Below are 15340 nucleotides of genomic sequence, written 5' to 3' on the forward strand. Positions count from 1 at the left end.
TTATCCAATTAAACCACACAACTAGACACTTACATCATGAGATGGATGTTTTTAAATCAATTTTTTAGGCTAGGGGTACGGATCCCATGGCTTGCACTGTGAGTGCCCTAACCCTAAAGAGATAGTCGGTCTCAGAAATTAGAACTAACATCTTGAAAAGCCCAACAACAAAATAAGAAACGAAATTACTAGTATTAATAAACAAGAAACGAGCTTACAGAAATGCTTACACACGAAACAAACTATTGAAAAATTCTACACGAAAAAACGTTATTGGAAAAGATTACGTTCCTTGGAACAAGTTTATAAGCTAGCACGGAATCATGAATGATAACGGCATCCCGACTTCCCGAGAAAGACAACAATTATTATTATTATTTTTTTTTTGGCATCATATGATTCTACACGAAGACGACTGCTATTTCGGCATGGAATAAGCTTTTTAGATAAAAGCTAGGCGTACAAAATTATGAATGCGAACGACATCCGACAAAAACAACAATTTTTTTCATAAATTTTGCCAAAAAAGAAAAGGCAGAAAACACAGAACCAAAAGCTAAACAGTATTAACCGAGTTTTTAAACGTGGATCCACCACTCTACGTCTGCAACCATGCAAGCGACAGGCTTCAGTGTTGCTGCAAGATCAGAAAAAGGACAGCGGTCGCTAGTCCGCTGCTACAAAAAAAACAAGAATCGATCTGACAACGATTGGATGCAAAAGTTCACGCGAAGGCTTCGCATGCAGGGAGAAAGTTTAGCATGTCCCTTGCAACAAAACAGCAAGAAACTCACGGGAAAGCATCCACTTGCACAAAAATGGCAGTCTCCAAAAGACAAAAAAAAAAAAACAGTCAAAACCAGAGGTAGAACCGACCGGGCATGGCACAGAGAGGTTGTCTTCTTCCATCTCTCACACAAAAGAGGCAAAACTTGTAAACTGTACCGAGCAACCTTTGCTTGCAGAGGGAAAGACCCGACCAGCTCCCACGAGGGAGAGAACAGGCCCACCCTTGTCGATCAGGCCTACCCTTGTACGAAATCAGTAACTCCAAAACACAGTCCGAAATGTTCCCAAGCAAACAACGACATGCATGTACGCCGGTGCGTTGAGCACATGAGATGCGTAGTACATATGTACATGCATATCACCAAATTAAACGAACACGACGAAAGGCTTCGAACGGGTGAGCTGCGTGTGCTGCGGCCATGAGATTTCTCTCGACATCGGCCAGTTCTCTAGCACCAAACTAGCAGCGAGCACAGAAGTGGAAAAGAATAAAGAAATGGAGGGATAAAAAAACGGACAAGAAACTTTATCCAAGAAAGGAGACGCCACTCTCCGACCAAACACCCACAAACAAGGATGAGATCGATCGGAAGCCGCTCTCCATGTAAAACTACAAACGAACACAACGAAAGGCTTCGAACGGGTGAGCTGCGTGTGCTGCGGCCATGAGATTTCTCTCGACATCGACCAGTTCTCTAGCACCAAATTAACAGCAAGCACCGAAGTGGAAAAGGATAAAGAAACGGAGGATAAAAAAAGGGACAAGAAACTTTATGCAAGAAAGGAGACGCGAGGACTCTCCGACCAAACACCCACAAACTAGGATGAGATCGGAAGATTCTCTCCATGCAAAAAACTGCAAACGAAAGCGGCAGAGAAACGAACTTGCAACCGAATTCGGAAGAACGAAACAAAATCATCCTGAAGCAAGCAAGAACCGTGCGTGTATACATAGAACATGCATAGATAAATTAAATAAATTTGACAATCACAAATACACAGAAAGATGCATGGATCGAGTATACGTAGATCTAGGGCTGGGAAGGGAAGGAAGAGGGTGAGGTGAGCTCACATCGTTGTGGAAGAGGTTGTTGTCGACGACGTTGTGGAGGAAGTTGTTCTCGTGGATCATCACCTTCTTCCCGGCCGCGCCGTACCCCGGTCGCCCAGGGTGGGCGGGCCCCTTCTTCGAGACCGCCGCCGCCGCAGCGGGTGGCCCCAGCGCGTTCTCCGTCACGAACAGCTTCTGCTCGACCTCCTTGGCCAGAGCAGCGGCGAACGGCGCGGCCGCCTGTGGCGCAGCCACCTGCGCCGGCTGGTACGGAGCCGGAGGCGCGCGGATGCCACCCAGAGAAGGAGCCCCCGGGGAGGGCGCCCAGTACACGACCTGCGCCACCCCGGGCTGGTACGCGCCCTGGTGCAGCGCCGTGTAGACGACGGCCGGCTGGCCCGGCTGAGGAGGAGGCCCCGGCCACGGCGTCATCCCCGGCGGGGCTCCACCGCCACGGCCAGGGTCGCCGCCGCGGTAGGCCATGGCAGAGATGTGGAGGAAGCTAGGGAACGAGATGGAGGTGAGGCCGGATGGGTGGGGAAGCCAGGGAAGGGTGGAGTGGGTGTGTGATTCTGTTCGAATGGAAGGGAGGGGGGCGTTTATATGCAAAGGAAGCAATCGACGAGAAACCCTAGACCGGTGGGAGGGAGAAAGGGGTGGTGACCTTACCCGCTCGGTGACTCTATGCTTGTCTGTACGGAAGGGTGATTAGTCGGCGGCTAATCAGAATAACTGGCTACTACTCAAGACTAGGTTTTCCTAATCAGTGCAACCTGGCACGAGTTTATTGTGGTGAATTAATTATTCTGAGGTTGTTTTTCGTCAATTTATTAGTTTTGGTGTTACGATCTTGTTAGAACGAACTAAGCTATGATATAACTATAAACGTGAAGTTATACGTATAGTCAGTGTTGGCATACGTGCAGCACCGTTCCTAATCTTCAAAGTTAAACTGCAAATGGCGAAAGGCGTACGTTCGTGTAGTGACCCATTAAATTTGACACCTCCTTCCGTTTTGATTTCTCGAAATATTTGAAGTTATATATGTTTGGAGTGCTATTTATGATATACATTGTCCCGATTTGACAAACTAAATACTAATATACAGATTGGAATTATTGTATGCCAGCTGGAAAGAGCAGATTATAATTAATGTAGCCAAGTATTCTCATTTTTCCCAGCGATCGAGTCTCTCTAATTGCTGCCACGTAATGCCTCTGTAGTCTTGCACAATTAATTTCGATCGCTATGGCCAGCAAATGTTTAATTTTGTCAATCGAACAAATCAAATAGATCGTGTTTTAATCAATCGAACAACTCGGTCACAACGGACAGAAAAAAGAAGATTCCGGAATGACCCATGGGCGTCTCATGCGCCTTGGCCTTATCTCTCGTACGTTACTTGCTTGGGCCCACATGAGATACAGCCACAGCTGTGCCCAAGTTTGAAAAAAAATGTCATGCCGTAGTTAATGGCTACCAAGCTTTTAATCACAGGTAGATAAATAATAATCTGTACAACTTTACAGTGAAATTAAAACCATATGGCCTGATCATCATCGGTAATTCGGCGTACGTGTCACGCTTCAAAAACGATCAGGCCAGACGGTGTACAGTGTACTGCTCTCTCTCTCCCTTTTGCAAAGCGATCGTCTTGATTCGTATCAGCGTTTTGGCTCACATGCGTCCAAGCGGTCGGCCCAGCTCATGCATGCATGTATACGTTGCAGCGCACAGTGCGTTCACTGCTCGAAAAGCAAAAGGAAAAGGCAGCCAAATTTTGGTCATCTCTCGGATCCCTCGTCTCTATAGTCCAAACCGGAGTTAAAAAGTGTGTGTGGGAGGTATAGTAGTAGCTGTGGCGCCTGTGTGATTTTAACTGCAATTGAGTTATGTATTCTGTAGTAGCTCGGTTTTTGTCATCAGTAACCTACTAACCTGTGAGTAGAAACAGTTTCATTAGCACATGAATGTACCTACATGCAGCAAAATTTTTACCACGTTTTTTTACCTCTAGTATAGTGCCGGGAAAATGTAGTACGTAGTAGTACCCTGGAAGGAGAGCTGCACAGGAGGCGGTTCTCACACACACTCTCTCTCTGTGTCTGTCTGTGTCTCTGTCTCTCTGTGTGTGTAGGGGAGAGGTTGGTGGTGGACTGGTGGTCAAGCAAATGCATGCACACACCATCTCTGCCTCCGATGCACTATGCCGTGGCGGTTTCCGCGGGAGGAAGGGGAGGGGACAGCGGCAGGAGGCAACAGCGTACACTGCGGCGAAAAGCAAAAGGGAGGGGTGGGAGCCTGGGAGGTGATCCGATCGGCCAGGGCTGGCACTGGCAAAGTGATAAGTTGTGAGAGAGAGAGAGAGAGAGAGGGGTTGTGACCCGGGCATGGCGCTGCGTAGTACCCAGCTGCCACGCGAGGGCCCCACCAGCGCCGATCCCGACCCCTGCGACCACTAGGCCGACCGCTGCTGCGCCCAAGATGGAGAAGGCGGCGCCGACCCCAGCTACTCTGCGGAGGAGCCAGAGGACGACTGCTCAGAAGGCCCCTTCTCCAGCGCATGCCGCCACCACTCCTGCGTCTCCGCTTGCCTGCCACCGCTCCGCCCGCCGCGGGAGAGAGGGAGGGAGGAGGGAGAAGGAACCGGCGATGTGGGAGAAAGGACATGAGGGAGGAGGGGAGAGAAAGAGAGATGTAAGGGAGAGACAAGGACCATGATATAATTTTTGAATGACTAGCAATAGTGCCCGTGCGTTGCAACGGGAAAAACACCGTTTGATAGAGTCACACCTTGAAAACCTCAAATCGATAAAAATCAAGTCTAATTTGATATATTAACAAATAGGTAGAACCGAGTCTAATTTGATGAATTAGCATAGAATTTATGATTTAGTTTTAGATTTAATTTTTCGAGCCTACTTAGGAGTTTATCCGACGGACTTTGATTTAAAAAATCTGAGCCATATTGTTTGATCAAATTTGCTTTCGGCCCAGGTCTTCCTAGCCGGCCCAAACTTGGGTTGGCCCATCTTCGGCGAGCTGAGTCAATTCGACAGCTCGCAAGCCGAGCAGCTGAGCGCGGCCCACATATGCGGGGACGGTCCGATGCACTTCCGTGGCCCATTAGGCGCAGTGTAATCAGCGGCGGCAAAGGCCCGACGCTGGGTAAATCTGAGCCATCCGATCTAATGGACGGCTCCGATTGTTCCCATGCCGGATGAAGCGCCGACCGAGAGAGAGGGGCAAAACCCTAGCTCCCAAATCCCTTGTCTCCGGCGACGAGCGAGCAGAACGATGGCGAAGGCGACGACGGTAGTCTGCTGAGCGAGTGAGCGCGTGCAGTGACGACCGCCGAGCGGCTCCTGCTTCGCCAGCTAAGGGTGCACCTGAGGGCACCGCAAAGCTGTGCCACGGTGTCGGCGGTCCGACTAGGCGGGCGCGCAAACAACGATGAGCACCGAGCTGCCTGGACCTTTAAGATAAGATAAGATTTTCACAGACGACAGAAGTAAATTGAATCGGACTTTCTTTTTTTGTTTTAATGATTTTTTAAGTAGTAGAGATAGAAATAGAGAAGATACAGATATATAGTACCGTGTTACATGTAATAGGATTCGAATTTTTTACCGCGTCACATATAATTTTTTTTTTAATTGGACAGAATTCGTTGTTTATTTTTTTCACCTTTTTTTTACTGCGTTCACGGAATCGGATTCATTTTTTGCCCGGTTTTTTCACCCGTTTTTTTCGTCCGGTTTTTTCCCATTCCTTTTTTAATCGGACGGATTGATTTTTTTTGGCCCGGTTTTTTTTCCGATTCCTTTTTTTAATCGGACAGATTGATTTTTTTTCGCCTTTCTTTACACGGAATCGTCATTGTTTTTTGCCCTTTTTTTTCACCCGGTATTTTTTCGCAGGTTTTTTTGCCCGATTTCTTTTTTTTAATCGGACAGATTGGTTTTTTATTTTTTCTCCCTTTTCTTTACACGGAATAGGATTCTTTTTTTTCGCCCCTTTTTTTTCATCCTGTTTTTTTCGCCTGATTTTTTTCGGACGATTTTTTTCGCCCGATTTTTTTGCACGGACGACGGAAACACCTCATATTTTTTTAAGTACTAGCAAAAATGCCCGTGCGTTGCAACGGGTGAAAAAATTCTAATGATAATATACGTTTTTCATGCATAATCATGTCAATGACAGTATTTGTATTTTAATGAGCGGCTTGTTTTTTTTATAAATGGTGTTTTTTTTTCTTGCACGATTTTCTCAAACCATTTTTTAGAAATAGCGCATTTCTTTCTAACAGTTTTTTCATAGCATGTTTTTTTTGTTTTTTTAATGATGACGAAAACCATATTTTTCTCCCCTTTTTTGTTTTGCTTTTCTCGCATGTTTTTTTTTTGCCTATTTTTGCTGACAATTACTTTCTCCGTGGTTTTTTTTGCCAGTTTTTTCTGAATGTGATTTTTTGCTTTTTTTCCAATACATGAGAATATATGACGAAATAAAAGCCGTGTAGTAGATGGTAAAAAATTGATGGATCCTATCCGACTCAAGCGTCCATTAATTTAGCTTTTTTCTGACAGCTTTTTCAGAGCGATTTTTTTATATAGATAGTTTTTTTTCTTGCGTGGTTTTTTCAAACCATTTTTTTTAGAAATGACACATTTTTTCTGACAGTCTTTTCCTCGCATGTTTTTTTTAAAAAGTTTTTGCCGACAATGGAAATAATTTTTCTCACGCGTTTTTTTAAGAAGATGGAAAAACCTTTTCAACGTGTTTTTTGCGCTTTTTTCTGACTTTTTTCTCACACGTTTTTTTGATCGTTTTTATTTTCTCGTGCATTTTTTTATTTTTAAATAGTTAGATTAGATTAGAGATAGGGAAGAGATTTATACTGATTAGAAATTGGACTTTGTTTCGTCCTTTCTATTTTTTTCTCGCGTGCATTTTTTATTTTATACGAACCAGCTTTTTATTTTTTATGAACCATTTTTTTGCCACTTTCTTAGGGAATCGGATGAACTTTTTTAGATGTTTTTTCAGATTTTTTTCGCCATTAAAGGAATCAGACTTTTTTTCCCCTTTTTAAAGGAATCGGATCTAGCGTTTTTCTTCACCACTTTTTTTTTTTGCCTTTTATAGGAATCGGGTTTTTTTTTGTTTGCATCTATAGTTTTTATTTTCGCCACTTAAGGGAAATAGACTTTTGTTGTTGTTGTTTTTTGTTTATTTTCTTTTTTGTGTGGCTTTTCTTTTTCTTTTTATGCACCTTTCTGCCTTTGTTCTATCCCTTTTATTAATTGTTTTCTTAAAAAAAGACCAAAAGCACCTTATTGCAAGATTATAGGGACTCAAATGTAAATATAAAAATTACAGGGACTCAAATGCAAATGTACAAACCCAAAAATTAAAATCATATAAAAATAGAGTGCTCTCGACATGTAGTTTCCATTTTTGCAAACAGATCTTTAATCCGGCACATCAATTTTTTTTTCACCAAGATGTACGGAATATCTTTGAAACCGAGAGAGAAGTGGTGCCTAGTATCTCGGACTCAAACCGAGAGGAATGAGACTCGGATGACTTTTTTTTCTGAGAGGGAATCGCAACGAGGAGTCGGACTTTTTTTTTATCGCTATTTTTTTACGGGACCGAGTCAGATTTTTTTTATCGCTATTTTGTTTTTTCTTTTTTTTCGCACGTTTTTGTTCGCCCGGTTTTTTTTATCGGACAATTTTGTTTTTTGTTCGCCCGATTTTTTTCCCTCTGGATCGGACATATTTTTTTCGCCCGGTTTTTTTATCGGACAAACTTGGTTTTTTTTCGCCCGATTTTTTACGGACGATGGAAGCACCTCTTATTTTTATTTTTTATAAGTAGTAGAGATAGAGATATATAAGTTGAGTAGATAGATAGAAGTAGCGAAAACGGATGGGAGTCTGTTTTCTAGTTTTGTGGAATCGGATAGATTTTTTTTGCCTGGTTTTTTCTTTTACCGCGTCGATAGAATCGGATTCGATTTGTTTTTTTTACCGAGTCGCATTTTTTTTAACCGTGCCACATATAATAGGATTTGATTTTTTTACCGCGTCACATATAATTTATTTTTCTTTGGAATCGGACATATTCTTTTTTTTATTTTTTAGCCTTTTTTTACGGCGTTGACGGAGTTTTTTTTTCTTTTCGTTTTTTTGGATCAGAGTTTGTTTCTTATTTTTTGGAATCGGACAGATTCATTTTTTTTTGCCTGATTTTTCTTTTACCGCGTCGATAGAATCGGATTAGATTTGTTTTTTTTACCGCGTCACATATATTTTCTTTTTCTTTGGAATCGGACATATATATATATATATATATATATATATATATATATATATATATATATAGGGTGAGACTATTCTATACCCCCCTCCCTCTCAAAGGCCACACCCACCTCCCCCTCCTTTCCAAGGCCCAAAAACCACCTCCCACCTCGGTCAAACGCTGGTCAAAGCCCCCTCCCGCCGGTCAAAGCTCAGTCACACCCTCCTACTAACTCCCCTCACCACCCACCTCTTCTCAGCTCTCGTCTCGCGAAACTGTGTAGTAACGCGATAGTCACCGTGAAGTAACACTGTGTTTTACGTGCAGTAACAACGCTCAAATATAGTTGAAATATAGTAATGATGGATCTACTTTTGATAATCATTTTTTTTCTAGCATCATGGTGCAAACAATTTTAAAAAACCATACATGACATCAGAGATATTGTTCTTAAAAGCTTTTCTTTTTGGAATTTGACTCTCCACAAGTAGTAATACAATAGCATTACTTGTTACTACTGTACGTTACTACAGTTCTATCACAACGTTACTATAAGAGTCTAGTAAAGACAATAAGCTTTGCAGTAACAAAGTGTCTTGCATTTCTTGAATAGTATTACTACATAAACTAGGAATTGAGACAAAAATATATGGGTTAAACCCTCACATGCTAACCGTATACTTGTTACTACACAAAAGTAGAAGTGTTACTACATAATAGGTGCATGTTACCACTTCCAAGTAGCTATGTTACTGCATGATAAATGCAGTGTTACTATGTCATTTTTACGAGATGAAGATCGAATAGGTGGGCCATAGGTAAAGTCTGTAGGTGGCTTTGAGCGATGTCTGATTGATGTAGGAGTGTTTTGAACAATTTTATACATTTGGTAAAACCATGCTACTGAATGTATATACCCCTGTTACTGTAAATTACACATTCTGGTACTGCATGTGGAGGGCTAAAGTTCAAAATGTCAATCTTTGAAAAGCAATATCTCACAAGATATGTATTATTTTTTAAAACCGTTTCCATCATGATGTTATAGTGTTACTGCGTATGGAGGATTAAACTTCAAGATGCATCTACGTACTCCCCTCCTCAAGAACCGTTCTTCCTCCCTCTTCTCAAGAAAATTGGTCTCCTCCCTCCAATATAGCGTTACTGCATGTGTAAGATGTGACAGTAATATTGTGGTGAATTACAGTAAATTAGGAATTGAAACAAAAATATATAGGTTAAAAGTCTCAGATGCTAACCATATACTTGTTACTGCACAAAAGTAAAAGTGTTACTGCACGGAAGGTACACGTTACCACGTGTTTATGCAGTAACACTACCCAAAAAATATAGTAAAACGCAGTGTAGTAACATCGTGATGTGATTGTAATAACGTACAACAGACAAGTAGTAACAAGTAATAGTTTAGTATTACTACTTGTGGAGAGACAAATTGCAAAAAAGTCAAGCTTTGAAGAACAATATCTCCCAAGTGATGTAAGGTTTTTTAAAACCGTTTGCACCATGATGCTAGAAAAAAAGAGCTTATCAAAAGTAGATCCGTCATGACTATATTTCAACTATATTTTAACGCTGTTACTGCACGTAAGACACAATGTTACTGCACAGTGGTCGTCGTGTTACTACACCATCCTGGGACGAGAGCTGAGAAGAGGTGGGTGGTGGGGGGAGTTAGTAGGCGGGTTTGACCGGTGGGAGGGGCCTCTGACCGAGGTGGGAGGTGGGTTTTGGGCCTTGGTAAGGAGGGGGGAAGTGGATGTGACCCTTGGGAGGGAGGGGGGGTATAGAATAGTTTATATATATATATATATATATATATATATATATATGTCACAGCCCAAAGAAGAGGGAGGGAAAATAGACTTATTTTAAAAAGGCACGATGGGCCACGCGTTCCTTCTGGCCAGCACAGCACGGCCTGACTGCTGGTGGGCCGTGCATGGGCCGGAGGTGCAGCCCATGGGCGATTGGGTCGTGCCGGCCCAATGGCTGGTGGGCCGGGCCTAGCCATGCCTAGGCCGGGCCGGGCAGGCCTTATGGCCATCTATACTTCTGGCCTCATGTCCGTCACGATCGGCGGCGAGGACCTCCTATGGCCATTCACATTGCGTCCCCCTCGTTCGAGGAGCCTCGGAGTGCCACGTAGGCTAAGGTCACAGGTCCAAAATATTGATTCTTAACAGTGCAAGTGCTTGAGAAGTGGCTTTAATTTTTATATTTCAGCCCCTGATATTTTTGTTTCAGTTCTACTATTTTTCGTAATTTGTGTGGAGGTCCAAAATTTACACTAAACACCCTAGAATCTAGAAAAAAAATATAAAAACCCCCCTCACCTCTCTCTCTCTCCCCTCTCTCCCTTATCTTGATCTCCCTACTCCGGTCGTCCGACATCCTTCGGATACCCTGCCGCCGGCGCTCCTCTTCCCCTCCCCTCCTTTCTCCGTCGATGTCAACGCCGGTCCGGGCGTGGTCGGCGAGGGGCAGGCGGCAACCGACCCTGTCTCTTCCCACAGCCGGCGTCCCTCTCCCCCTCCCCTCCTCTATTTTTTGGTAAGTATGTTGTGCACAAGATTCATTTGATTTAGGAAAAAGTCCAAATCCCCCCCTAAACTATGCCCAAGAGTTCATCTAGCACGCTAAACTTTAAAACCGGGTATTTAGCCCCCCAAACCTTGTATTCCAGTCCATTTAACCCCCTAAGCTCTTTCACGAGGTGGTTTTGCACATGTGGCAGGCTGACTGGACCGTATTTGCCACATCGTCATGCTGACCAGGCGGTTGCAAAGTAATAGGGAGGGAAAGGTGAAGAGATCGTGAAATAACAGGAGGGAGGGAATGCATATCGCTCCATATATCATTCTTGCCTCATTGAGAAAAATGCGAATAAGACAATCCCAAAAGGATACATCATTTGAATTGCATAATAATATGCTTACTAGATTATACAATATCACATGGGCAATCTTCAGATTACAAAGGGATAATACATGAGCTTATTTTACACATTTCATTCCTCCCTAATCTATATGCATGGATTTACATTGTAAAAATTCTTTTCTATCACCATGTTCTACAATTCGTCAGAAATTGCTTCAGGAACACCGATCTAAAATACAGGGGGGTGGCCATGGTGATGAGCCGGCTGAAATATTCTTTAGCCCTGTCCATCCTTGCCGTGCTGGCGGCCAGCGCGTCGAGCGTCGCCGTGCAGCCCATGCTGACCTGCCCCGACAGGCACATAACTGATCCTGCAGCCTACCAGCTCCGGGAACACATGAGTCCCGGCGCCGGCAAAGATGACCCATACAGGATGCTGCACGGCTCCAGCCTGTCACGGGCGCCAGGGTCGTCGCGCTTGCCGTGGCTGCGCACCAGCGCCACTGCTATGATTTCCTGCGCTAGAGTCGCCACGCCTCCAGTTCTGGGATTTGACGCTGCCACTGATGTGCGGGAAGAACTCAAGGTGGGGAATATGAACCCTAGAGCGAGAGGAACTCTCCCTTTCCCTCCTGTTACTTTGCAACTGCCTGGTCAGCATGACGACGTGGCAAATACGGTCCAGTTATCCCGCCACGTGTGCAAAACCATCTCCTGAAACAGCTTAGGGGGTTAAATGGACTGGATTATAAGGTTTAGGGGGCTAAATACCCGGTTTTATAGTTCGGGGTACTAGATGGACTTTTGGGCAAAGTTTAGGGGGGATTTGGACTTTTTCCTTTGATTTAGCCTGATGTTAATTGTGGAAATAAAGGGAGTCTTGTGTTTAGACAATTGCGTGACTGTGCGCGGTGTAGATGTGTGATCTTTTAACAATATCAAGTATTTGTAAATATATCATGTACTCTCTCCGTTTCAGGTTATAAGACGTTTTGACTTTAGTTAAAGTCAAACTACTTTAAATTTGACTAAGTTTATAGATAAATATAGTAATATTTATAATACTAAATTAGTTTCATTAAATCAATAATTGAATATATTTTCATAATAAATTTGTTTTGGGTAGAAAATGTTACTCCCTCCTTCCCTAAATGTTTGACACCGTTGACTTTTTTAAACATGTTTGACCGTTCGTCTTATTCAAAAACTTTTGTAAATGTGTAAAACTATATGTATACATAAAAATATATTTAACAATAAATTAAATGATAGGAAAATAATTAATAATTACTTAAATTTTTTGATTAAGACGAATGGTCAAACATTTTTTAAAAAGTCAACGGCGTCAAACATTTTGGGATGGAGGGAGTATTATTTTTTTCTACAAACTTAGTCAAACTTGAAGCAGTTTGACTTTGACCATATCTAAAACGTCTTATAACCTAAAACGGGATAATATTTTGTATGAGTTTTTCTTCATGTTTTACTTTGTTAAGACTTGATGTTGGTTTGATAACAGTCAGTATATTTTGAAAATTGTATCTCTTTGAAATATTTTATTAAGTGAATTCAAACAATTTTCTATAAGAGGTTAAACACAGTTTGATTTTTTTATCAAAATATAATCGTGTATAGACTTGTTATAATAATTTATTTTAAAAAATACAACAGTATAATTAAATCATAGATTAAAGAAAAATTGATTGAAACTTTACTCCAAACTTTGCATGCAGGCTGCATGCCTGCAGATGCTATGGGAGTACTGACATAATGCTGCCTATGATGTGCGTGCACATTAGAGGGCAAAGTGCGGTTAAATGGGCGTCTCATTTATAGTCACGTCTAAATATTTTGAAAGTTGTAAAATCTAGGCGTCCGCGCGTGTGACCAACGTGGCACAGCACAAGTACGTATACTACTCGTTACGAGCAACGGAGCAGATAGTTATTTCGGAGTTGTGCAAGTACTCGTACAGGCAAACGATTCTGTCCATGGGCCCAACGTGGAACAGCAGGCGCATGCAACTTGCTTTGCCGAGCAGTAGCAATCCGTGTGACCAACGTGGCGCAGCACAAGTCGATGATGTACGTACTCGGATCCATACTACTCGTTACGAACAACGGAGCAGAGTCTAGCTATTTCCGAGTTGTACACGTACTCGTACATGATTATTCGAATACAATCCGTATCGGAGTCCAGTACACAATAAAGGCCATCTAGTCGATCATGCAATCCGTGTGATCAAGAGGGAGGGACGACATTGAGGGGAAAAAAAACGCCGGGAAAGGCAGTTGCTTCCCGTTCCACCAAATTAAACACGGAGATCATGAAGAGGCGCCGCTCGCAGCGAGAGGCGTCGAGGTGGTGCTACCGGAGGACGTGCTCGCCGAAATCCTCCGGCGCCTGCCACCCCGCAGCCTGGCCGCGTTGCGGTGTGTTTGTACGGACTGGCGTTCTACCATCGACTCCCGCCGGCTGCTACGTGCGGACCTCCTCCCGCTGTCGCTCGCTGGCATCTTCATCGACTTCTGGGGCCTTAGGTTTCCGGACTTCTTCTCCCGCCCGCCGCCAACACCGATTAGTGGTGTGTTCGACTTCTTTCCTCTCGAAGAAGGTCCTGACATCATGGACCACTGCAACGGTTTATTTTTGCTTTTCTCTCTCCTAGTGGTTAACCCGGCCACTCAGAGGTGGGCGTGCTTGCCACCATTACCCAGCCACTCCACCGAGCTGGATTTTAGGTTCTTATACGATCAAGGATTGATTGTCTTTGACCCCATCGTATCGCCGCACTACGAGGTGTTTATGATCCCATTTGTTAAGCCCGGACAATACTGTATCGAAAGGACGGATCTTGTCTTGAAGGAATCAGAATGGCCACCATCACCGCTCATCCTTCATGTCTTCTCATCGGTGGCAGAGCGATGGGAGGAGAGATCATTTGTCAGAGAAGGAGATTCTGCAGGAACTGTGGCTTACGCTCAGAGGCAGTGTCATCTGGATAAACGTGGAAACTTCTATTGGCGTGGAGCGCTCTATGTGAACTCATATTTTCTTATGAGGTTTCATCTCTAGTCTTAATGTTTTTTAGTTAGTGTACAGCTCCTTAAAGTTGCATTCTGCTTTCTTTGTTTACTGTTTTAAATCCTTGTGCTTTTGCTCTTTCGTAGGATATCCATTTCCGATGGAAGCTACCAAGTAATCCATCATCCCATTGAAGTTTACAAGAGCAGACCATATGTTTACTTTGGAAAATCAGAGAAAGGGGTATACCTTGCATCACTTACAATTGATGGTCGCCTTTCGATTTGGGTCCTCGATGAATCATGTGGCCAGTTTAAGTGGGTATTGGAGCACCAAAACAACCTTAAGCCCTTGCTGCTACGTTTGAACCGTAGCAAACAAGTTTATGGACCGTGGATCTTAAGGGATATTAACTATCATCTTTATAGCCAAAAGTTTCCAGGGGAGTGGGATTTATACGATCGGAACTATGATCCCTCTCATTTTCATTCTCCAAACGATGAAGCACCAGCGGAAAATAATTTTGAATGGCATTCCGACGATGATGATATTGTAGACAATCAATGCAACAGTGAAGAGCGTAATAGTGGTGACTACCTTACATTTCTTGGATTTCACCCTTACAAAGAGGTTGTCTTTATGTCTTCTGGATCAATGAAAGGATTCGCCTACCATTTGAAAAGCTCAAAGCTTCATTGTTTGGGTAACTTATACCCAAAACACTATAAACACTTTGCCCAACATGAACACATACGCGAGTCATTTCCGTATACACCGTGCTGGGTTGATGAGCTCCCTGAAACTAGTATTTCAGTATATAATCTCTGTCAAGATTAGCTTGTATATTGTTTGGGGAATTCTCTTTGGTAAGGCTTTTGCTTCTAATATCAAGTAAAGCTTCCAAGTTACGAATATATTTTGATTATATATGTGGTTGCGGAGAGAGACAATAAAATCAGAAAGTATTTGAATTCTATAACCATCAGCATAAATCAAATATGAGTATCAGCTAAAAACAGGCACCTCCTAATTAAAAACGAATTTTTTATTTTACTCTACGTGGACAAAAAATTTACATGCTGATTAAAATAGATATAACTAGATGATATCTGTCGACGTTTGATGTCACGACTACGGTATTTGGACAGTATGGGGATCGTTGGTGCTAGGATATATGCGAGACTGAGGTAAAAGAGATGGAGACATGGATTTTTATACAGGTTCGGGCCCCTGAGTTATCAGGTAATAACCCTACATCCTGTTGGCCGG

At 43.0% G+C, this 15340-nt stretch overlaps 1 protein-coding gene across 1 annotated transcript; it reads left to right on the forward strand.

Moving 5' to 3' along the window:
- The first annotated feature begins 11297 nt into the window (after positions 1–11297).
- Positions 11298–15006, forward strand: LOC127766352 (uncharacterized). Its single transcript, XM_052291419.1, has 3 exons — positions 11298–11700; positions 13371–14109; positions 14218–15006. The coding sequence occupies exons 1-3, from the start codon at positions 11298–11300 to the stop codon at positions 14906–14908; spliced, it is 1833 nt and encodes a 610-aa protein (XP_052147379.1). The 3' UTR covers positions 14909–15006.
- Positions 15007–15340: the final 334 nt, after the last annotated feature.

The sequence above is a fragment of the Oryza glaberrima genome, chromosome 3 (assembly GCF_000147395.1).
Source record: "Oryza glaberrima chromosome 3, OglaRS2, whole genome shotgun sequence".
Lineage (NCBI taxonomy): Eukaryota > Viridiplantae > Streptophyta > Magnoliopsida > Poales > Poaceae > Oryza > Oryza glaberrima.

Coding starts and splice junctions, on each gene's coding strand:
- LOC127766352 (XM_052291419.1), top strand. CDS start 11,298: ATGGTGATGAGCCGGCTGAAATATTCTTTAGCCCTGTCCATCCTTGCC. Junction 11,701..13,370: donor TGTTACTTTGCAACTGCCTG/GTCAGCATGACG, acceptor TTAAACACGGAG/ATCATGAAGAGGCGCCGCTC. Junction 14,110..14,217: donor AACTCATATTTTCTTATGAG/GTTTCATCTCTA, acceptor GCTCTTTCGTAG/GATATCCATTTCCGATGGAA.